This window comes from Ranitomeya variabilis, chromosome 8 (assembly GCF_051348905.1).
Source record: "Ranitomeya variabilis isolate aRanVar5 chromosome 8, aRanVar5.hap1, whole genome shotgun sequence".
Lineage (NCBI taxonomy): Eukaryota > Metazoa > Chordata > Amphibia > Anura > Dendrobatidae > Ranitomeya > Ranitomeya variabilis.
This window is the reverse complement of record NC_135239.1, coordinates 160942110-160966075: the sequence shown is the minus strand read 5'-3', so window position 1 is coordinate 160966075 and position 23966 is coordinate 160942110. Positions and strand designations below refer to the sequence as shown.

General features: G+C 46.2%; 1 protein-coding gene across 2 annotated transcripts in view; it reads right to left on the bottom strand.

Moving 5' to 3' along the window:
• Positions 1-2326: 2326 nt before the first annotated feature.
• NOL12 (nucleolar protein 12) overlaps positions 2327-23966 on the bottom strand; it is a 36217-nt gene continuing 14577 nt past the window's right edge. For both annotated transcript variants that reach the window (XM_077278205.1, XM_077278204.1), the window contains 4 exons: positions 17813-17861; positions 15076-15218; positions 6110-6195; positions 2327-2909 (listed from right to left, as the gene is read on the bottom strand). In XM_077278205.1, the coding sequence (XP_077134320.1) occupies positions 2744-2909; positions 6110-6195; positions 15076-15218; positions 17813-17861 (444 nt within the window). In that variant the 3' untranslated portion in view covers positions 2327-2743. The remainder of the gene's footprint in view (positions 2910-6109; positions 6196-15075; positions 15219-17812; positions 17862-23966) is intronic.

Here is a 23966-nt window from a genome sequence, read left to right as displayed (position 1 = left end):
GCCCTGCGCCCAAACAATGGTTTACACCTACATATGGGGTATCAGCGTACCCAGGACGAATTGTACAACAAATTTTGGGGTCTATTTTCTCCTGTTACCCTTGGTAAAATAAAACAAATTGGAGCTGAAACAAATTTTGTGTGAAAAAAAGGTAAATGTTTATTTTTATTTAAACATTCCAAAAATTCCTGTGAAACACCTGAAGGGTTAATAAACTTCTTGAAAGTGGTTTTGAGTACCTGGAGGGGTGCAGTTTTTAGAATGGTGTCACACTTGGGTATTTTCTATCATATAGACCCCTCAAAATGACTTCAAATGAGATGTGGTCCCTAAAAAAAAATGGTGTTGTAAAAATGAGAAATTGCTGGTCAACTTTTAACCCTTATAACTCCCTAACAAAAAAAAATTTTGGTTCCAAAATTGTGCTGATGTAAAGTAGACATGTGGGAAATGTTACTTATTAAGTATTTTGCGTGACATATGTCTGTGATTTAAGGGCATAAAAATTAAAAGTTGGAAAATTGCGAAATTTTCAAAATTTTCGCCAAATATTCGTTTTTTTCACAAATAAACGCAAGTTATATCGAAGAAATTTTACCACTATCATGAAGTACAATATGTCACGAGAAAACAATGTCAGAATCGCCAAGATCCGTTGAAGCGTTCCAGAGTTATAACCTCATAAAGGGACAATGGTCAGAATTGTAAAAATTGGCCCGGTCATTAACGTGCAAACCACCCTTGGGGGTGAAGGGGTTAAAGTGACAAGGCCACAAGTGCACGAAGAACGAGCCTTTTCTAGCAAGTGTCCTGTTTCTTGGCATTATTCTCTGCCTAGACCACCCAAAAAGACTCAATTATTGATTGGTGTCAGTCCAGTACTAGTAATAGTGACGTAGAGGGAGCTGAACAGAACGCAGTCAATCACATGGGGTGGCACTAGGTTGGGAACTGGTTACTATTAGAGTTGAGCGAATATGTTCAGAATCGGTTGCTGAATCTGAATTTGACATATCCATGCCATATTGTGACCCTATTTGTGCTGAATTTATGTTTGCTGATCGGTTCTGAACACATTTATTCATTTCTACTCCCATTGACGCCAATGACGTTTGGCTGTGTTCAGTGAATATTGCAAAAACATTATTCACCGAATTTCGAAAATTTCGCTCACCTCTAGTTACTATCCTGGCCATTGGTACAGTTTCTGTAACAAACTCCCGACAGGTTCCCTTTATGCCCCAATGTCTCACGTAACAATCTCGTTATGGGTGTAGGAGTGCGGCGTCAGCGACAACACGTAAATCACACAGGATAATGCTACTAAATATCAAAACAGTATGAATGAAGCCATATTGGCGACCTGACGCATGCAACGCTCCACTGCCAAATAATGAATAACTTGTGTAGAACAAACCGAAAAGCAATATATAAATACAAATCAAAATATAATCTTCACACATGAGCTGTAACAAACCATTACATGTAAGAAACGTGTACCTCCAATTATACAAATGTGAAAATACTTTCTTCTAAGAACTGTACAAATTGCATCATTTCCTTTGTACATAAACGGCAGTAAAGGTAATGACAAGGCGGCGGAGGTGCCGGTGTTAATAATCTGGTGATGGTTTCGGTGGCAGATATTTAATGATCCAGGGACACCAGTGATATTATCGTCACTGCATGTGCCAGAGGCAATCCCTCCATATATAAATGTCCTAAGATATGGAACATAATGCAAGGCAAGCACGCAGACCTCGCCACATAATCGGTGAATAATAGAACATTAATAACCAGCCCTGCCCTGATCAGTTACCTGCATGCTGACACTGGAGCCGCCTCTCCTGCTACACACATTTTGGTCTCATCTCCCACGAGGCCTTTTAAACAACAGGTCACCTCCCCTCATCCAGCATTGGTCACCGAACAGAGAACAGGTTGAATAACCAAAAACAGAGGACGGACGAGAAAGAAATCCTAGATCAGCACATCGGAGCACACAAGCACGACTATTACACTCTACACTGCGGATTTATCTATCCACAAGGTGAAAAAAATATAGACGATAGGTGGCAGCCGGCCGGTTACAGGCTAGCAGCCATGATAGAAATGCAAAAAAGGGCAAAAAAAGTAGATAGCAAAAGTACAACACACACTTAAAAGCAAAAGCAACAGAGCTCGACAAAGGCTCCGTGGAGCCAAAACATTGCGTTTACACACTAGTGTCTGTTATACTTTTGATATCTTCATCTAATGTGTGGGCGGACATTTATTGCATATATATATATATATATATATATATATATATATATATATATATATATGCACCATGTAATATATATAATAGTAGCAATGATAATATATGAATGTGTGTGTGTGTATAGATCTATATGTGTGTGTACATATACACACACATATATATTATATAAATATGCACACACACGTTGCTATTGGATATGTACTAATAAAGGCACCTTATTTTTTCACATATTGGAGGAGTGCTGCCGTTATTTGGATATTATATATGTGACTGTGTACATATACACACAAATATATAAGAATGATAAAAACCAACAATAAGTCAAGTATTCAGTGGTCCAGTCCCAAGTTCCTATCACTGCAGAGATGTCCTGGTTGCAGTGTTGCCGTCATCGATTCTTTGTCATTGGTGATACTGGCTCCATGAAAGGCACGTCTCCATGAAATAATGTCAGGCAGTGGTGGATGCTGCGGAGGTAGTCTACTCCACATTCCTCCCAGTTCTCCCAGTCTGCCTTCTGCGCTGAGTTTTGCTTGTGCGTCCCGTGGTTCTGACTGCAGTTTGATTCTTCTCCTGTAACTTTTGTGGGCGCTTGTTGGATTTCCGTTGAGTGCGAGCATTAAGAGACTTGGTGAGACTGCAGATCCTATCGAGACAAAGTGAGTTTAAATGAGTTTAATTATTAAAGTCTGCTGCATAACCAAAATGGAGTATCCCACTTAATAGATTATCAATCATAGTGGAGAGGTGATAACCGTTAAATTCAGGACTGTGGAGTCAGTAAGCCAAACCTCTGATTCCAAAGTACGGTCACTGCGGAGCATGTACATAAAGTGCAGCACAGATTCTTCTCCACTATGACCCCACAGCACTGGTCACTACTGATCATATACATATGTGCAGCACAGATTCATCTCCACTGCGACTCCACGACACTGATCACTACTGAGCATGTACATAAAGTGCAGCACAGATTCATCTCCACTATGACTCCACGACACTGGTCACTACTGAGCATGTACATAAAATGCAGCACGGATTCATCTCCACTACGACCCCACAGCACTGGTCACTACTGATCATATATATAAAGTGCAGCACAGATTCATCTCCACTATGACTCCACGACACTGGTCACTACTGAGCATGTACATAAAATGCAGCACGGATTCATCTCCACTACGACCCCACAGCACTGGTCACTACTGATCATATATATAAAGTGCAGCACAGATTCATCTCTACTCCGTCTCCACAGCACTGGTCACTACTGAGCATGTACATTACGTGCAGCACAGATTCATCTCTACTAAAATCCGAGATCGTTAGATCATTAACAGAACATTTCATAACTTTCCAAAATTATTATGAAAATATTTTAGGAGTTAGAGCTGGTCTATTTTTTGCTGACTCCATCTCCATCAAAATGGACAGAGACTGCAACTCCAGAGTCCTGGTTAGATTGGTGTGATCCCCAGATGAATAGACAAATGTCCTCGGTTCTATTTGGAGTGACTGGTCACACATGAACCCCGCTGCATGGCACTGATGAAGGATCACAAGTGCTGCCCACAGCCATCACCGTCACTACATAGACAATGAATGGAATGGTGCGGCACAACCAGCCGCTCCATTCACCTGCTCCTGGCTATGGTCTTGCAGTCAGGGGATAAGAGTAAGACTAGATACTACAACTGATATATTTTACAGATTATTAAAAACAGAAACAGTACATATTACCCCCCAGTTTACTGTTGATGTTTTTTTTTTTTCTCTTTGCGGTAACACTACTGCCAGGTCTTTAGCAACCTTGGTTTCTAGATTTCTTTTATTCACTCATGCAGCGTCTCTGACAATCCACTAGGCATCTCGGGTAAAAAACAAGTTCCCATAGTGCAGAATTCACACCCACACACCATTACTATTCCCAGCCTACAGAGGGCAGTAGTGCATCCTGATCACGTCTCCTCTGCACTGACACAAGGAGCATGGATACCTGATCTACAGCAATTCCCTATCATCTACCGCCAAACACTTATTCCCAAACTCCTTGTGAGAGATACAGGTACCCATGTCCAGCTGCGGGTATTCCACCTATACGGGGGAAAAAACAAATGCCTCTTCCCACAGAAGGGTAAATGATAGTCGTTTGGAATTGTTAATTCCTTGTAATTTTCTATTATGCTACAGCCCCTTAGTAATCTTAGTGATAGTATAAATTAGGGATTTACTATAGAAGTAATTACCCAATACACAAGCATGGGGAGAGCATAGGTGGACAGATGTCTTCTGAGTCACTGATCCCTCAATACAGAAAATAGCTTAAAACTGAAATAACAGCAGCCCAATCATTAACGAAATACACTAAAGCCAAGCGTCTGATAACGGCGACCAGTCAGGCTCCGTGCACACCTGCTCCGAGCCACACAGTTTTCCCATGTATATACATTAAACCTCTCAATAAGGCTGAGGACAAAATGGCGTCCTTCTACGCATTATGCGGTATAGTTGTTGGGTTTCTTCCCTCCGCAATGAGACCCTTTCCTATAATGTAAGTAATGCACTGATGTGTGCAGTCCGTCGGTGCCCAGGCTGATATTTGGTGGTTTTTCACCATGGCTAATCCCCCACCAGGGCCCACTTCACCCTGCGTCCCTAACCCTTACAGCACTTGCAAAGGCAGAAATAAAATGTTAATTGTTATTTAGCAATTGTATTGGCATAATATGGTAACATTTCTGTCCAGATAGTTTTATCAGTGTCTTTATAGATGACCAAATCATTTTATTGCATTTTTGCTTCTTCAGCCATAAGGTGTATTTTTTCAGTAGCGCGTCTGAATAAGACACGGTTTAGGTTTTATGTGGGAGATTTTTTTTTATATACTGTTCATATTTCACACTGAATTAAAAGTTGAATTAAAGCACCACTCCAGCGTGGTTTTTATTTTTCAGCGCTGGCGTGGCGCTTTAAAATGTAAGCCCCTTACCCTCATTCTTATACTCACCTTCCAGCGGCTTCACCTTCTACCGGACGCCTCTCCTATCCTGCGGCACCATCTTGTGCCCATAACTTATGACTGGCCGGAAGTCAGAAATTATATCACAAGAGCTAAATGTAAGTCTATGAGAGTTGGAATGAGGCTGTCACAGAGATTAAGAAGTGACCCCGGTGCCCTCCATGAAACACTGGAGCTGCCGGCAGGTAACTTTTTGCTGGAGACCAAAGGGAGCGACGCTGGTAAAGGATGAAGGTGGCTGCTGGTGAGTAGGAGACAGGTGATTACATTTAAAGCGCCACTCCAGGGGTACAATGAAAAACAAAAACTCATTAGTGGTGCTTTAAATATTCAGGTCACTATGGTGTAATAATACCTAATGTGTACGGCCTCTTTCGGAGAAGAGGAGAGTTTATTGACAGATGCAGACGTATATTATACAATAACTATAATATTATATATGTATTTTTTTCAAGTCATTACTGTAATTCGGGCACTCATATGAGACCCAGCTAAAGTAAAAACATCTGCCTATAGTGACATAAGTCACTGGCACATGACCCGAGTCCAATAAAGCAGTCATTGCTAATATGTTTATTCACTGCATAACGTTCACTGAACACTATGTAAATGACAAATGAAGACAGAGGCGGCATTAACCACTTCTGCCTTCTTACGTTGGCTGACCGCTGTGTACCCGGCCTGCTCCAGCTACATTGCATACATCAAGGATTCCTAGAACTATTTTATGTATCCTCACATTTTCCATCATTGGTTTGTTGTTCTCAAGTGACCAATCTAGATGAACACATGGACTGGACGCATCTACAGCTCTGACAAGCACTTACCGCTTTGAAAGCAGTGGCTCTTTGGCTTTTTTGGGTACAGATGTGGATTTGGACTGTCCCTCTTCATTCTTTTCCTCATCTTCTGTCTGTAGGAAAGATAAACACACATCAAAGGCTGTTTTATTTACAAATAGATAAGATAACACAATTTTTCTCCTCCTAAAAATGGTAGCATATTACAGCAACAGCAAAGTGATTTAGATTTTCCCAAATCTAAAAAAATCTGTAGTGAAAATTGACCTGAGGTTCGGATTGTAAGTCTCCAGTGTGTGAATTTATTACATGGATTTTTACTGCAAATTTAAGTCTTTGTAATACATAGAGCAAAAAGGATGGAATCTGCTTTAAAACCTTCTCAAAATCTGTATCAAATCTATATGTACCGTATATACTCGAGTACAAGCCGACCCGAGTATAAGCCGACCCCCCTAATTTTGCCACAAAAAAACTGGGAAAACTTATTGACTCGAGTATAAGCCTAGGGTGGAAAATACAGCAGCTACCGGTGAATTTCAAAAATAAAAATAGATGCTCCATACCGTTCATTATGGCCACATAGATGCTCCATATAAAGCTGTGCCACATATAATGATCTGCACCGTTCATTATGGCCCCATAGATGCTCCATAGAAAGCTGTGCCATATATAATGCTCTGCACAGTTCAGTATGGCCCCATTGATGCTCCACATAAAGCTGTGTCATATATAATGCTCTGCACCGTTCAGTATGGCCCCATAGATGCTCCACATAAAGCTGTGCCATATAGAATGCTCTGCACCGTTCAGTATGGCCCCATAGATGCTCCATATAAATCTGTGCCATATAGAATGCTCTGCACCGTTCATTATTGCCCCATAGATGCTCCATATAAATCTGTGCCATATAGAATGCTCTGCACCGTTCATTATGGCCCCATAGATGCTCCATAGAAAGCTGTGCCATATATAATGCTCTGCACCGTTCATTATGGCTCCATAGATGCTCCATATAAAGCTGAGCCATATTGAATGCTCTGCACCGTTCAGTATGGCCCCATAGAAAGCTGTGCCAAATATAATGCTCTGCACCGTTCATTATGGCCCCATAGATGCTCCATAGAAAGCTGTGCCATATATAATGCTCTGCACCGTTCATTATGGCCCCATAGATGCTCCACATAAAGCTGTGCCATATATAATGCTCTGCACCGTTCAGTATGGCCCCATAGATGCTCCACATAAAGCTGTGCCATATAGAATGCTCTGCACCGTTCATTATTGCCCCATAGATGCTCCATATAAATCTGTGCAATATATAATGCTGCTGCTGCAATAAAAAAAAAAAAATGACATACTCACCTCTCTTGCTGCCCGCAGCTCCTCAGCATTCCGTCTCGGCGTCTCTCCGCACTGACAGAGTTCAGGCAGAGGACGGCGCGCACACTAGTACGTCATCGCGCCCTCTGACCTGAACAGTCAGAGCAAGAGGACGGGAAGACGGAGCGGCGCCCGGCGTGTGGAACGCGGACAGGTAACTATGACATACTTACCTGCTCCCGGCGTCCCTAGCTCCTTATCCCGGACAGCTGGTCTCCGGGTGCCGCAGCCTCTTCCTCTGTCAGCGGTCACCGTTACAGCTCATTAGAGAAATTAATATGCGGCTCCACCCCTATGGGAGTGGAGTCCATATTCATAACTTTAATGAGCGGTCCCACGTAACCGCTGAACAGGGGAAGAGCTGCGGCATCAAAGACCGTGGGACGGGCGTGGAGAGCACCAGGAGCGCCGGGACTAGGTGAGTATGCGACAGTCTCCTCTCTCCCCCTCACCCGCCGACCCCACCACCGATCATGACTCGAGTATAAGCCGAGAGGGGCACTTTCAGCCAAAAAATTTGGGCTGAAAATCTCGGCTTATACTCGAGTATATACGGTAATTCACATCAGAAAATATGTACATGTGACCATTCAAGATCTGCACGTGTGTGTGTTTCCTTGTGAGAAGAGTCACATTAGATCTGTCCAGGTCCAGCATGTAGTCTCCAACACTATTCCTGGAAAGTGTTTTTGTCTGCAGCGCTGATGTCATGTTGACAGCTCTGCAGCCAATCAGTGATCTTAGCAGCTCTTAGCGAGTCATGCAGTCAACCTATGGCAGATCCACAGAGAGCAGTTATTGGCTACAGTGCTGTCACCATGATATTAGTACTGCAGAGAAAACACCAGAAGCAGCAGCGAAGACTCAGCGCTGGATCTGGGGAGGGTGAGGGAAAACAAACTGCTAAAGGAGACAGATTTTCTGAAACAGAAAAAGAGGATTTTGGGGAAACAGACAGAGGATTGTTGGTACTTACAATAAATTCACTTTCTTGGAGCTTTCATTGGGGGGGGGGAGGGCAAAAGAGTCCAAGCAATGTCCTAAAGCAGTCCCAAGGGTGGGAAATAGAAAGAAACGGAAAAACGCCCAGCGCAGGACTGCAGCTTGCAGAACCTTTGCACCCAAGCTTGCATCAGCCGAGGCAACCGTAAGAACTCTAAAAAGCTTTGGGAAGGTATGTACTAAAGAACATGTAGCAACCTTACAGACCTGCAACAGAGGCCCGATGGCAAACGCCACAGGAGGCCCTAACTGCACACGTGCAGTGAGCTTTGACCCCAGGTGGGGCAATCTAACTTGTGGGCGATACGCTTCCAGGATGGCAGAGCATATAAAGCGGGGGGATTGTGGCCTTGGAGGCTGGAAGACCACTGCCGTGACCCTTTGGAATCACGAATAAAGAGTCGGAACACCTGAAAAATGCTGTTCTGCAGAGATAGAGAACAAAGCTCTGACACAGTGCAACTCGTGGAGGGATTGTTCCCGAGGATGAGTTGTAGATGGACCAAAGGAAGGATTATGTTCTCGTTAAGGTGGAAGAGGGAAACCACCTGCGGGAGAAAAGGCGGGACTGGACGAAGCAACCTTGTCCTGGTGAAAGAGCTGCCGGCTCCGATATGTGCTTGATGGAGGTGATGGCATCCTTCCAGGAAAGCAGGGGAGAGAAAAGTCCCGCATGGGCTCAAAGGAGTTACCCTGAAGAGCGTTTAGGATCAGGGATCCACGGGAGGAGAAGAATGGGCAACAACCTGTAAGAAGGTTCTGACCTGACGGCAAGAAGCAAGCTGGGTTTTTCTGGAACAGGATTGACAGGGTGGAGACCTGGCCCTTGATGGGGTTGAGAGATGCCAGATTCGAGACCTGGCTGAAGAAAGCTCAGAAGAGAAAAGGACATGGGAGCAGAATGCTTGGTTTCGCACCAGTGAAAAAGGCCTTCCAATTGCCCTTGGTAGATGCAGGAGGAAACAAGATTTCCTCACTTTGATCACAGTCTGGAAGACCTGGTTGGAGAAACCTGCATGCTTCAGGATGGAGTCTATCAATTTAACTTCATGCCTGGTGTAGGCAGGGAATTCTGGAGGAAGAGAGGATCCTGGGAAAGGAGGTCTGGACAATCCGGGAGTCTCCATGGGACGTCTGCGATGAGATCGACCACAGGAATGACCGGTATTCCCTCTATCTTGATTTTCTTGATGGGTCTGGGAATCACCGGCAGAGAAGAAAAAAAAGATATGGCAGGCGGAACTGTGACCAAAGGAGGACCAGCGCGTTGGAGGCGATCGCAAGAGTCACAAGATCTGGAGACAAAGCGAGTAACTTTGCTGTTCATCCTGGATGCCATCAGGTCGATGTTGGGTGTGCCCCACCTTAAGCAGATTTGCCTGAAAAACCGATGGGTTCGGGGACCACTCGCCTGAAGAGAGATGCTGGCGACTTTGGAAATCGGCTGTCCAGTTGTCCACTCCGGGAATGTGGACTGCTGATTTAGTAAATTGAAAGTGAGAATCCTGGATGGTGAAGCAAAGGAACCTCTGATCAGATTCGCAGATTGGGTATATGAAGGTAAACATCTTAAAATATCCAAAGAACAGAGGAACTCTGCACTCGCTTGTTTAAGAGCTTAAGGTCCAGGCAGGATGGGGCATATAGAATAATCATTTTTTGGGACCACCAAGATTTCATTAAAAATCTGAAAATCGCTCCCGAGAAGGAACTGGAAAGATGACGCCGGATTGAGGTAGAGAGGCGATTGCTTGAAAGAATCCTGGAACCAGCAAGGGATCATTTGGGGGCCGGGATTTGAAAAAACGATGACTGAGAAGATGAAAACTCTATTTTGCAACCTGTGGAGACATCCTATTTGACACAGACATCGGTGGCCACGGAGAGGCACGTGTCCCTGAATAGAAGGAGATGGTCGAACACCCCGGGGGGGTGGGGGTAGAAAAGGTTTCCCAGGAGGGAGCAACCAGTCATGCGGAAGAAAATGTTTGACCTGGCTTGAGGGGGCTTGCTAAGGACAGCTACGTGGTCGTCAGAAAGGAGCCAGCTTGAAGGAGGGTCTCCTCTTCACCTGTGGTGTATGGGAGCAGTCCCAGCAATTAGATATCCAACAGGACGAAAATTGACGAAAGATGTTAAAATGCAGAGTGCGTTTTTTGGTGAGGGGACGCTTGGGTCTTTGTTAGGGAAGAGAGGTACTCTTCCCTCCGGTAGCATAAGGGATGATCTGATCCAGTCTGGATATAAACAGGAGAAGACCCTGAAAGGGGAGACTGGTGAGGGATGTTCTGGAAGCAGTGTTTGCATTCCAAGCCTTAAGCCAAAGGATTCAGTGAATAGCCATAATGTTGCTGGAATTGATTGCTGAACAGCCTGTGGCGTGGAGACACGCTGTGAGGATATATTTACCTGCATGGGCAATTTGATCAGCGAGATAGGGTAGTTCATCGTGTGGGGCACCTAAAAGAATGCCTTTACGAAGTAGCTTGGCCCGGGCCGAAATCAATTTGGACAACCAGGTAGAGGTGAAAGTGGGACAGAGCAATAACACCGTGGTCTCAAAGGCAGACTTGGCCAGTGATTCATTGTGTCTATCGGAAGGATCCTTGAAGGAGCCGCCATCCGAAAGAGTGAGAATCACGTTGGAGGACAGCTGGAGAACCGGAGAGTCCATAACTGAAGACTCAGCCCAAAGTCTGAGTAGGTCTGGGGAGAAGTGGCCAGGAAATCCATACATCTCTTCTAGAAACGTTTGTCCAGATGCTCCCACCCATGGGAAAATATCTAATCAAACTCCTTATGGTTTGAAAACACCCGGGGAAGGCGTTTTACCCTCTTGAAGGATACTGTCGGTTCTGTAGTAGGGAAGTCCTGATTCTTGATGTTGAGGGTCTGATTGATAGCAAGAATCAGACCATCCATTATATCCTGCAGTTTGGACGCTTGTTCAGAATCAAGGTCCAAATCTGACTCAGAGTGAAGGTCAGTTCCCTGGACTGTATGGGGGGCCGGGAAAAGAAAAGTGAGAAACAGAGACTATTCTGAATGATGTGGATGGTGAAGGAGATCCAGACGAGAGGGATGGAACCACTTCCTTGAGCTCATGCATGATCCTGAGTGAAAGAGGGTGAGCCCGATCTGTCCCGTTGGACAATTGGGATACCGGCATTTGCTGCTGTATTAGGCAAACGTTTGATGACCAAAACCAGTGTCTGGGAAACTCTGGTCAGGTCGGCAACAGATTTGGATAGCAAGGCAGCCCACTCAGGGAAAGAGAGTGCACTCTCTTCTGGGGCAGTGAGAGGGGGGCTCTGGGTGGCTTGCATCATGGGAGGGCTGCAGTTGGGGTCGAGTGCTGGCCAGAGGGCAGTTTTATCTTACAGGAAGAACAAACAAACTGAAAAATGATAGGGGAGACGATAAGGGAGCGATTCCCCCTAGAGCTGGACATAAAGCAGGTACTAGTGTGGGTGCTGAAGCTTGTCTGCCCTAGTAGATGGACAGAGCCTACCCAATATGAATGAGGAGATCCGTGCTGTGGAAGAATCCCTCTCAAGAGGTGACGTCAGGATGTGGATGGCACCGTGTGCGCCGTCGGCGGACTAGATCTGTGCCGAGGATGTATCCCATTCTCCTGCGGTGGGTGTTGGAATGTGGCTGGGAACGTGAGTTCTTCGGTCAGCAGCAGAAAATGACGGAGAGACGCGAGAAAAAAGGTGCGAGGCCCAGGGAGGTGTGCAGTGACGAGGCGGCAACACCTGGTCAGCCAAGGAGATAGATTGACTGCCGGGCGGGTTGCCGAAAAGAGGGTGGTGAAAGCCCGAGCACAGGCCCAAGGAGACGGGGGTGGTCTGGCAAAGAAGGCCTCGGGGAAGTCAGAGCCTAGATTAAAAATCACGGCCGGTGAAGAACATGGGGATGAGAATGTAACCAAGGACTGTAAAAGTTCTGAGCCCGAAATGAGCGAGGGACCTGGAGAATCTGGCGAGTCCTAGAATGAGCCCGGGAGCCCCCTAACCCAAACAGATCCGTGGTAAGGAGAAGTAGTAGTTCGGGGTGGGCAACGCTATGGCAGACGACTGGGCTGGTGTTAAATGGCAAGGATCATTCTCTGACCACCCCGAGACACTCGATGTGTTAGGGGGTATGGTCCTGCCGCATAGAGACGAGAGGGTACGATGTGGAGGATGACACCGTTCTCTCAGGCTCTATGTGGGAAATCAGGGAGAGCTGTTACACCAAGCTGCCCGTAGTCACAAGCTGAGCATGAAAGACAAAGGGAAAAGATTAGCTACAAACAACAAGGCCGTAAGGAAGAAACGGGTCTGGCAGCAGAGCCAGTGTCTGGCTCCTACTGACACTAACCTAAAACTGAGTAACTTCTAGCCAGTCAATAGGTGCACCTTGCTGAGGAGATAACTTTTTTTGCACAGTGTCAGCCTCCTTGTAGCAGCAGCATACACACATGGTCTCTTGTGCCCCCAATGAACCGATAGAGAAATCCCCTTTAAACAGGACATGTACTTTCATTTATTTTTATAAATCAACAGTACAAAGACAAGAAACTTGTAAATGTATTTTCTTAGAGAAAAATGCCAGGTTCTGCAATAATCCCACTTTTGATTCACTCTCAAAAACTGCTTAAATCAATCATCAGTGAGGGATCAAATTACACCAGCTGACTATAAAAGTCTATGCAGAGGAGGTGGTGGAAAACCAAAATGTCACATAGATACTGATTTAAATGCGGGATACAAGTCATATATTGGCCAGAAATAACCTCTCATGTACACAAGACAGCTCCTTCTGAACATTTACCAGGGAGAACAGTAACTCTGTAGGTTGGCCTCAGTGACCGGACCCACAATGACAACACCGTTATATAATGTGATCATATCATGGCTGTGTATGTGAAGTGGGGATTTATATGTCAGCATTAGATCATCACTTCTATTGTGACACATTTCACATATGTTACGGTTCGGATATAAAAGCCTTGTAGAATAATTTAGTAGTGTGAAAAAAAAATTATTTGAGAAATACAAACCATCAGGTCATGCATGAAAAACAGAAGCGGACTACACGTAGAAGCATTTCCAAAGCCGGCTAATACATGAAGTGCTTCTCTGTGTATGGAGAGTAACTACTATTTTGAGAGCTTCCTGCGTCTTGTGCAGGGGCCTCCCTGGCTAGAATTTCCCATATCACAGGAAGCAGGAATTCAGACACCTCTACAATTCACCATGATAACAACAGGCTGTTTATTTTGTTTGTTTTTAACTCCTTGTCATCAATGGGTTTGACCTTCATGGCAGCTCCCTATTTCACTTTATTTGGTAATACCTTTGGAAAGCTTCTACACATCCAGTGATTCTCAGATGTGCGGTCATTTGATCGCTTATACTATATACTGCTGAAATATAGACTATAGAGAAAATCTCGGTCTCCTATAGAGCTCAGTTTACAGCTGAGCATCACAGGAAGACCGAGAAGACAACAATGGGGGAAAGGGGTCTTCATCAAACCCTCAAATGTCATAATAACCCATCACTTACTAGTGATCATGTTGCGGGGGCCAATGCACACTGGCACCGCTGCATGTTCCATTTAAATGCCGTTGTTAGAGACTGACAAATGGTTAAGAGCCGGAACTTGGTGCCAACCGTGGTTGTTAAAGACCGACGCTAGCCAGTGTTTGCAGTTTGTGGAGAGAGCCCCCTCTACACAATGCACGCTCCTTACCAAGGTGTGAATACCATGTCATTTTGGGGGAAGACATTTTTTTTTTTAAATAAATCGGAACCGCACAGAATATTTGGATATATTTAAGATGGGTTTATTTTTTAGGATGTTAGAAAACCTACAAGTTTAGCAGTAATTATCTTTATTTTCAAGGAAATGTTAAAAACCTGGCGCCGGCACCAGTACCAGCTGTTATTTTACATGGGGAATATAGTAATTGATAAGAGGTTGTCCGAGTAGTGGAGAATCCCTTTTATGATACGGCTGTCAGTTGTGAACACTACAGTGAGCTATCTGCACCCTCTTTTTAATTCAGTAATCTTCCAGTACGCAGTGAGGTCCTTCCTACCCACAGTAGTGGTAACTACAATTTTATTCGGCCCTACTTGAGCTACATAATACTATTTCTAAGTCTACTATTGGCCGCTGAACAAGGAAAGGATGAATTTAATTCATCCTATTTTAATAAGGGCTTGGTGTACGACACACTGCCTAAAATTGCATTGTGTGGCTCCTACTAATATTCCTCACCTTGATGCGTGATCAATGAACTTTATGTTCTTCCAATGGATTTAGGGTTCTGTCTGACAATGAAGCTTTACAGGATTCTGACATCCTTCAGGGCGTTTTAATTGTCTGCAGTACATGTGTTCTGATTTCAGCAAAACAGCCCGCAAATGTGCCATAGCCTTTACCTGTAACACGGATGTATTCGGAAGCTAACCAATACATTGTATTACACCTAAAATGACATGGTGCTAAAATATGGAGGGTCATTTAAACTTCGCTGTAACCGATCAAGACTAATTCATGTTCATAGGTTCAAGGTGAACTGCATTGGTATGGGAAGAACCTCATAATCGTACCTCTATGACACCAGGAGGCAGGAGTCCCACTCCAGAAAGATCCAAGTCACTGATGGTTGTAACAGTTACAGTGTGGTTGGGATGATCAAAAATAATGGACTCTTTTTTAGATGTAACCAATCGCTCGATTTCATCTGCTTCCTCTATGAAAATAGATAAAAAAAATAAAAAGGTATTAAATAGAAAGAGTGTACGGCTCAAACTAGGCGGTGCTTTTAAAGGGTTTGCTGGGTGAAAATAATTAACCTAAGTCCACAGGATAATAGGTGATAACTTGTTAATTGGTGGGGGTCCTACCGATGAGGCCAGCACGGATCGGCACAATGGGAAACTTGTCAGAATCGAGGACAGCGCACATACTCGACCGCGACACCATACATTTCCTATGAGGCTGCACTTGGCTTTTTCCAGGTATCCCATAGACATTGAATGGAGCATAAGTCGGATGTCCATGTTCCGCGCCATTTTGTAACAAGGATAAAAATTCTACAATATGCCAATCAGTGTTGGTCTCGGTGGCGGGTCCCCACCGTTCAGCAAGTTAACACCCATCATACTGAGCGGTGATAAAGAGGTTTCTATTGAACACAAATTTAATTAGTTTAAGAGTTATTGTCATGTTATAAAATAGGAATTAGCCAGGAGAACGGCATTAGAAAACCCACGTTAATTGCAAACTTGCTTATTCTATGTTGCACTATTCTCCTGCCACCTGATTTTTTTGAGTTTTATTGTTCATGACTAGTGATGAGCAAATATACTCATTACTCGAGATTTCTTGAGCATGCTCGGGGGTCCTCCGAGTATTTTTTAGTGCTCGGAAATTTAGTTTTTCTTGCTGCAGCTGAATGATTTACATCTGATAGCCAGCATAAGTACATGTGGGGGTTGCCTGGTTACAAGGGAATCCTCACATATACTTATGCTGGCTAACAGATGTAAATCATTCAGCTGCGGCAAGAAAAACTAAATCTCCAAGCACTAAAAAGTACTCGGAGAACCCCTGAGCGTGCTCAGGAAATCTCGTGTAACGAGTATATTCGCTCATCACTATTTATGACTGATTGCTAAAAGGGTCTTGCCACCGCTGAAGCCTTATGTCCCATGTAGACAAGTTAATATCTGGGGAGCAAGAGTTCCTAGAAATGCACGTTCCCGACTACCAGCCCATCTAAACAAGCCAGCAATACTGGCAGCAGTTGTCATGCACTGAAACTTCAGTTTGGAGGTCTAAGTAGAATCGGGTTTGTAGCCCCACGGGAAGAATCCACTGCACAATCTATAATCTGCAGCAAGATGTGACAAGGCCGTCTTATTGTGAATCACAACAGTTACAGTGATACCTGCTCTTCATAGTTAGTCAAGAAATTATTTTATTCACTGGACGTTGAGCGAGGGTCAAAATATCGCTGCTAAATCACTGAAGAAAACTTCCCGAATAACTACTAACAACGGGGATCACTGTAACATGTGAGTGTCACAATAAAAGACAACCTTGCAACAGATTAAAGTCCGGTGAATTTGTCAGCAAGTTAAAAGGGCTGCCGTACTGAAAGCACAGCTACCGGGAGAAAAGGAACTTACTCCACAGAGCGAGCTGTCAATCAAAATGCCGGAGAGTGATTACAGATGTACCCATAGTATGGTGAACGGTGACTGTAATAGTTCCAGGCACACCTCGATGACTGAGTGAACAGCACACGGGAAGATGTGGAATAATATGTAGAATGTAAGCCCGCAAGGGCAGGGCCCGCTCCCCTCTGTTATTGTTCGTTTGCTCACTGCATTTTATATTAGTATCTTGTATGTTACCCCTTCTCATGTACAAACCATGGAATCAATGGTGCTATAAAAATAAGTAATATGATTAAGAAGATCTTCATGTTCTTTCAAAGGTGTCACTAGCTTCATCCTCAGTTCCCAAAGAGGGTCAGGCTGCTCAGTGCGGTAGCTAAGCCAGTCTCTTTTTTTAATGGCCAATGTATAAACAGAGAAGGGAGCTGTCTTTGCTATTTGAAAATATATATTGATGAGTTTTTATAATATTTTAAACACATATAGAAGTGACAAATCCCATTAAGGGGAATCTGTCAGTGGGATCAACTCCGCCTAAGCCGTCTATATGGGCCTGTAGGTGATATGAAGCTGAATAACATGATAACTGCGATCTGAAGCCTTATTCCATCCAGAGAAATCAAAGCTTTTCTTATAAATAAATGAGCTGTTTCAGGCTCCGGGCCGGACACTGATCTCCTGAGAATCTGCCTCCATAGACTATATTACATGAAGAGTTACCAATGAAACGTGAGATGGCCGCTCCATGATCTCACTGCAGAGCTGTGTGTGATTATACCTGAAATCTGCAGGTTCCTCTCAGCTTCCATCTCACAGGCAGACAGTGCTACAGAGCTGTGAGATTTACTATAATCTCTGGAGGCAGAATCAATGGAAGCAGATTCTCAGGGAGATCTATATCCGGTCCATAGTCCTGAACAGCTCATTTATGTCTGAGAAGAACGTGGATTTCCCTGGAATAAGACATCAGATCACAGATATCAGGGTATCATGTTATCCAGTTTCCTGTGACCTACATGCCCATATAGACGGCTCAGGAGGGTTAATCCTGCTGAGATTCCTGTTGGACATACATAGTCATATCACACATTCCAGACTATATGAACAGCCAGAAATCTCACTCACTGGCATTATTAATACTTGTATTTGGTTGGCTTCTTACCTAAAGCTTCTTCTCTCTCCTTTAGCATCTTTATGTATTCTTTATGTCTCTACAGGGAGAAAAAGACAAAGCTGGTCAAAACCCGGGAGGAATGACAATCACTCAGATAACTCGTTTTTTCCCCTTCATTCACATTTCTGCAGGGTTGACATATCCCAGCATTCCTGGCTGACAGATGAGCCACATTATAGCTTCCCCTATATTCACTAGCAAGCCACAAACCTGTTGGGAAATATGGCACAGATACTGAATAATCCCAGATTTACCCAACTGTCCTCTAAGTAATAATAGACGGCAGGTGATATTAAAAGGGCAATTCCAACCAACACCATTTATCACATTTCCACAGGATAAGTAATAAATATATGGTTGGTGGAGCATGGACTTTGGGAACTTTACTCCATCGTAAATAGGCAGGTAGTGCTCAGGGGTGACCACCACTCCATGTACTGTCTGTAGGGGCTGTGTTCACACAGGTGATCTATGACTCCCACAGAAGTAAATGCAGAGGTGGTCAAATATGTGCACGGCTGCTTGATTCACACAAGGTAGCCTGCACCCCAGTTTTAGGGTTTGGCAGGGCCCCCGCGGCAGACTGTGGATATATGATAAATGTTGGGGTGGAATAACCCCTTTGATAAACCAGCAGCAAGTACGTGACTAGAAAGCCTCTCTCCTGTTCTTCAGATGGATGATGAGATGTTGGATGATTTGCATTCTGGGAAGTGTATAGTAGCTTATAGAGGAAAGATTAATTCTGCAAATAGACACAAAGAAATCATACACATTAAAATCAGTCTTCTCCACCCTTGGCTCAAGAAACATGCAAATAACATACTCATCTCAAAGAATTTGTGTATGCGTGAATGATGCAATAATTAAAGGGGCTCTCTGGGTCAGGGGTAATATTCTTCCAGCATTGTAGCACGCCGCATCCCAAAAATGTGAGACTTATACACTGTCAGGATTCTGCTCTGCTTGCTTCTACGTGCAGTCATCGAATAAGCCCTTGTTTATGCAAAACTCAAATGAAGGTGGGTGCTCAGACCAAGAAGTGGAGCAGAACTCCAAAAGTGTGTAACCTACACACTGTTAGGATTCAGCATACTACAGTACCGGATGTGAATTGTCCCTGGACTAGATACAGTACCGGACGTTAATTATCCCTGGACTAGAAAGCCATTGTAATTAATGCTTCACGCACACCAAAATTCTTTGAGGTGATATGGGACATGAACATTTGAGAGAAGCAGAAAATGAAGCTAGTCGGCACGTGACCACTACTATCACACAGGATCATGTGATGATCACTCAAGCCAACTGATTTGGCATGGAACAGTGCAGCATGAAAAAGGAGATTTTTGTGTACTCACCGTAAAATCTTTTTCTCCGAGTCATCATTGGGGGACACAGGACGAATGGGTGTTATGCTGCTGCCACCAGGAGGACACTAAGTTAAACACACACAAAAGATTAACTCCTCCCCTGCAGTATACACCCACAGGCTGGACAATCCAGAGCCAGTTCGGTAACAAAGCAGTAGGAGTAAACCAGTTATCAAACAGAAAACATGTCATAGTCAAAACACAGACTGAAAAGAACAATTGAGCCAACTAGGCTAACAGGGAGGGTGCTGTGTCCCCCAATGATGACTCGGAGAAAAAGATTTTACGGTGAGTACACAAAAATCTCCTTTTCTCCTACGTATCATTGGGGGACACAGGACGAATGGGACGTCCCAAAGCAGTCCCTGGGTGGGTCACCAGAAGTTATAAATGCTGTGCGAGCCTACAACTACAGATGAGACACAGCCGCTTGTAGGATTCGCCTACCGACGGAAGCGTCTGCCGAAGCCTGAAAGTGCACATGGTAGTGTTTCGTGAACGTATGTAGACTGGACCATGTAGCAGCCTTGCAGACTTGTGCTGCCGATGCCTGGTGCCGGATGGCCCAGGACGCGCCGACTGACCGGGTAGAATGAGCCTTGATCCCCGGAGGTGCAGCGTGACCCTTGACACGGTAGGACTCTTGGATGGCGGAACGAATCCACTTGGCAATGGAGGCCTTGGAAGCGGGTAGTCCCTTCCGTGGCCCCTCCGGAAGAACAAACAAGGCATCTGATCTACGGAAAGACGCAGTCCTGGAGACATAACGTCTGAGACCCCTCACTAAGTCCAGAGTGTGGAGCGCCCTTTCCGTGGGGTGGGAAGGCGCAGGGCACAGTGAGGGAAGAACAATTTCCTCATTAAGATGGAAAGAGGAAACGACCTTCGGAAGAAAAGTCGGACATGTCCGCAGAACTACCTTATCCTGGTGGAACACGAGGAAAGGAGGTCGGCACGACAGAGCTGCCAGCTCAGAGACACGTCGAATAGACGTGACAGCCACGAGGAAGACAATCTTCCAAGACAAGAACAGTAAAGACACCTCGTGCAAGGGCTCAAAAGGTGGCTCTTGAAGAGCACAGAGAACTAGGTTCAGGTCCCATGGTTCCAAAGGCATCTTGTAAGGCGGAACCATATGAGAAACCCCCTGGATAAAGGTCCTGACCTGCAATCTGTTTGCGATCCTTCTCTGAAAAAGGACCGAGAGAGCAGAAATTTGGCCCTTAAGAGAGCTGAGTGCAAGACCCAAGTCTACGCCTGATTGGAGGAATTCCAAAATGTGAGGAATAGAAAAACGGAGGGGGGAACGCCTCCGATCCCTGCACCAGGCGAAGTATGCCTTCCAAGCGCGGTGGTAGATGCGCATAGAAGAAGACTTGCGTGCACGGAGCATGGTAGATATCACCGTCTGAGACAACCCCTTCTGCCTCAGAACCCAGGACTCAACGGCCACGCCGTTAAACACAGGGCCTCTGAGTTCGGGTGGTAAATGGGCCCTTGAGACAGGAGGTCTGCGCGATTCGGCAGCCTCCAAGGTACGTCTGAGACCAGTTGAACCATCTCGGCATACCATGTCCTGCGTGGCCAATCCGGAGCGATGAGGATTACTGGAATCCGTTCTGCCCTGATCTTCCTGATAACCTTCCCCAGAAGGGGAATTGGGGGAAAGATGTATGGGAGACTGAAGCCCTGCCATGAGAGGACTAGAGCGTCGGCTCCGAAGGCTGAGGGGTCGTGAGACCTGGCCATGAAGACGGGAACCTGACAATTGAGGCGGGATGCCATTAGATCCACGTCCGGGGTCCCCCAACGAGAGCAGATCTGGTGAAAGACTGCGGGATGAAGAGACCACTCTCCGGGATCGAGGCTGTGGCGACTTAGAAAGTCCGCTTCCCAGTTTTCCACGCCTGGTATGAAAACTGCTGAGAGAATGGAATGATGTGCCTCGGCCCAACGGAGAATTAGCGTCACCTCGACCATGGCCGCCCTGCTGCGAGTGCCCCCTTGGCGGTTGACGTAGGCTACTGCAGTAGCGTTGTCGGACTGGACTCTTACCGCACGTCCGGAGAGGAACTGCTGAAAATGATGGAGGGCTAGTCTGATTGCCCGAATCTCTAAGATATTGATGGGTAGCTGGGACTCCTGCGGCGACCAGCGACCCTGGGTCGAGTGACGCTGGAACACTGCACCCCAGCCGAAGAGACTGGCGTCCGTTGTGACAACCAGCCAGTGCACCGGAAGGAAAGACTTCCCCCGAGTCAGGGAGGACCTCTCGGTCCACCACCTGAGGGATTGTCTGATTTGGCGAGAGAGAAGGAGACGGCGGTCGAGCGAGGCGGGATTCCTGTCCCATACTGCCAGAATGGCGTGTTGTAAGGGCCGGAGGTGAAAAACCGCAAAGGGCACTGCCTCCATTGCCGCCACCATCCTGCCGAGTACCCTCATGGAGAAGCGTAGGGAGTGAGAGCGAGGTTGAGCAAGCTTCCGGACCTCTCTCTGTAGAGTAGATACCTTTTCCGGAGGCAAGAGTACTAGACCCTGAGAGGAGTCTAAGATCATGCCCAGGTAGGGTATGGTTTGGGCCGGGACTGGGGAAGATTTTTTGAAATTGAGTTTCCAGCCCAGGCGTGAAAGAGTATTTATAGTGACATCTACCGCCTCTGAACAGGACCGGAAAGAGGGACCCTTTATAAGAATGTCGTCCAGGTAGGGCAACACCACTATGCCTCGAGCATGGAGAATGGCCACGGCAGCCGCCATGACCTTGGTGAACACCCGAGGAGCGGTGGCCAGCCCGAACGGTAGGGCGACAAACTGAAAATGGTGGCCCTGGACCGCGAAGCGGAGAAAGCGCTGATGAGACGGCAGAATGGGAATGTGCAGGTAAGCGTCTTGAACATCTAGAGATGCAAGAAACTCGCCCTCTTCCAGAGAGGCAATTACCGAGCGGAGGGACTCCATTCGGAATTGACGCACACGGACGTACCTGTTGAGGAGTTTGAGGTCCAATATCGGACGTACGGAGCCGTCCTTCTTTGGTACAATGAAAAGATTGGAATAAAAACCTTGGTACCTTTCGTCCTGAGGTACCGGGATGATGACCCCGTCGTCCCATAGCGATTTTATGGCCTGGAAATACTGACGGACCCTTGCTCTGGGAGGAGGGGACTGAAAGAAACGAGATGGGGGAAGAGAGACAAACTCTATCTTGTAACCGACGGATACCAGATCGCGGACCCATCGGTCGGGAACTACCGAGAGCCACGCGTCCCGAAAGAAGAGTAGGCGGCCGCCAACTCTGTCGGTGTCCTTTGGCGTCTGCCAAGAGTCATTGAGGAGGAGACCTGTTAGATCTGGACCCCCTGGACCCCTGTTGTCTGGGTCTGCCTCTCCAAGAGGGAGAAGGTTTGTAAGATGGCTGGGAGGTTCTGTCCTTGCGCTGACCTCTCCCGACGCCAGGTGGCGCGGAGGAAGGATTGGACCAGTTGGAACCGAAACGGAAATATCGGCCTCGGCCCTGTTGGTTGCGAAAGGGACGAAAGGTCCGTTGCTGGGGAAGGAATTTGCTCTTTCCCCCTGTGGAGTCTGCGATCATTTTATCTAGTTTGTCCCCAAACAGACGTTCACCCTGGTATGGAAGGGACGTGAGAGATTTTTTGGATCCTGAGTCCGCTTTCCAGTCCCTGAGCCAAAGGGATCTGCGGACCGTGACAGCATTGGCCGCTGCCTGTGAGGCACAGTTGGCCGCGTCTAAGGATGCGGAAACTACAAAGTCCCCCGCTCTGGCAATCTGAGTGGCCAGGTGAGAAACCTCAGGGGGTAAGTCGGCATGAAGTGCAGTAGAGGCTAAAGACTCGGCCCAATGGGACATGGCTTTTGCAACCCATGTGGCGGCAAAAGAAGGAAAGAGAGAAGCCGAGGAAGCTTCAAAAGCCGAGCGAGCCATCTGATCAATTTGTCTATCCGTGGGATGCTTGATGGACGCGCCCTCGGAGGAAGATAGAACCGCCTTTGTGGCTAGCCGCGACACTGGCGGGTCCACGGAGGGTGACTGAGACCACTCCTTAGCAAGGTCCTGAGCAAACGGATACTTCAATTGCATAGCCTTCTGACCTGAGAAGCGTTTATCCGGACGGACTCTATGGAGATCGACAATGTCCTTGAATTGAGGATGCGTGGGAAAAAACCTATGAGCCTTTGTAGTCCGCCCAAATGACACGGGATGAGCCGCCTTAGACGGGGCTTCCTCCTCTAACTGTAGAGTCTGACTTACAGAGTCTATGAGAGAATCAAGGGTCTCTTGGTCATGACGGTACTCTGGGGAACAGGACACGCTGGAAGCGTCGTCCAGAAAAGATTCCCTGCTATGATCTGGGGATGAGTGACGAGAGACTTCGCTCTCTGAACCAGAAGGCTGATCACGGACCGGAGATATTACCCTGGACCTCTTTCTATATGAGTGAGGGCTTCTGGAAACGGAACGACCTCTGGGCCGTGAGGGGTTCTTAGACCGCGTTACATCATCCTTGGAAGTACCCTGGGTAAGGGACGGCTCACGGAGGGACTGTATCGTCCTTTCCAAGGATGCCACAGATCGAGCAAGGGAGGACGCCCATGCGGGGGTACTAGGTTCAGTACATTCCGGGTCAGAGGCCGGATTATCCTGTGCCGCGGGCATTTCACAGGCAGAGCACAGCGGGGTGGTGTGACCTCGGGGCAGAGAAATCTTGCAGGAGGTGCACACAGCAAAAATAACAGAGTGGGTCTTT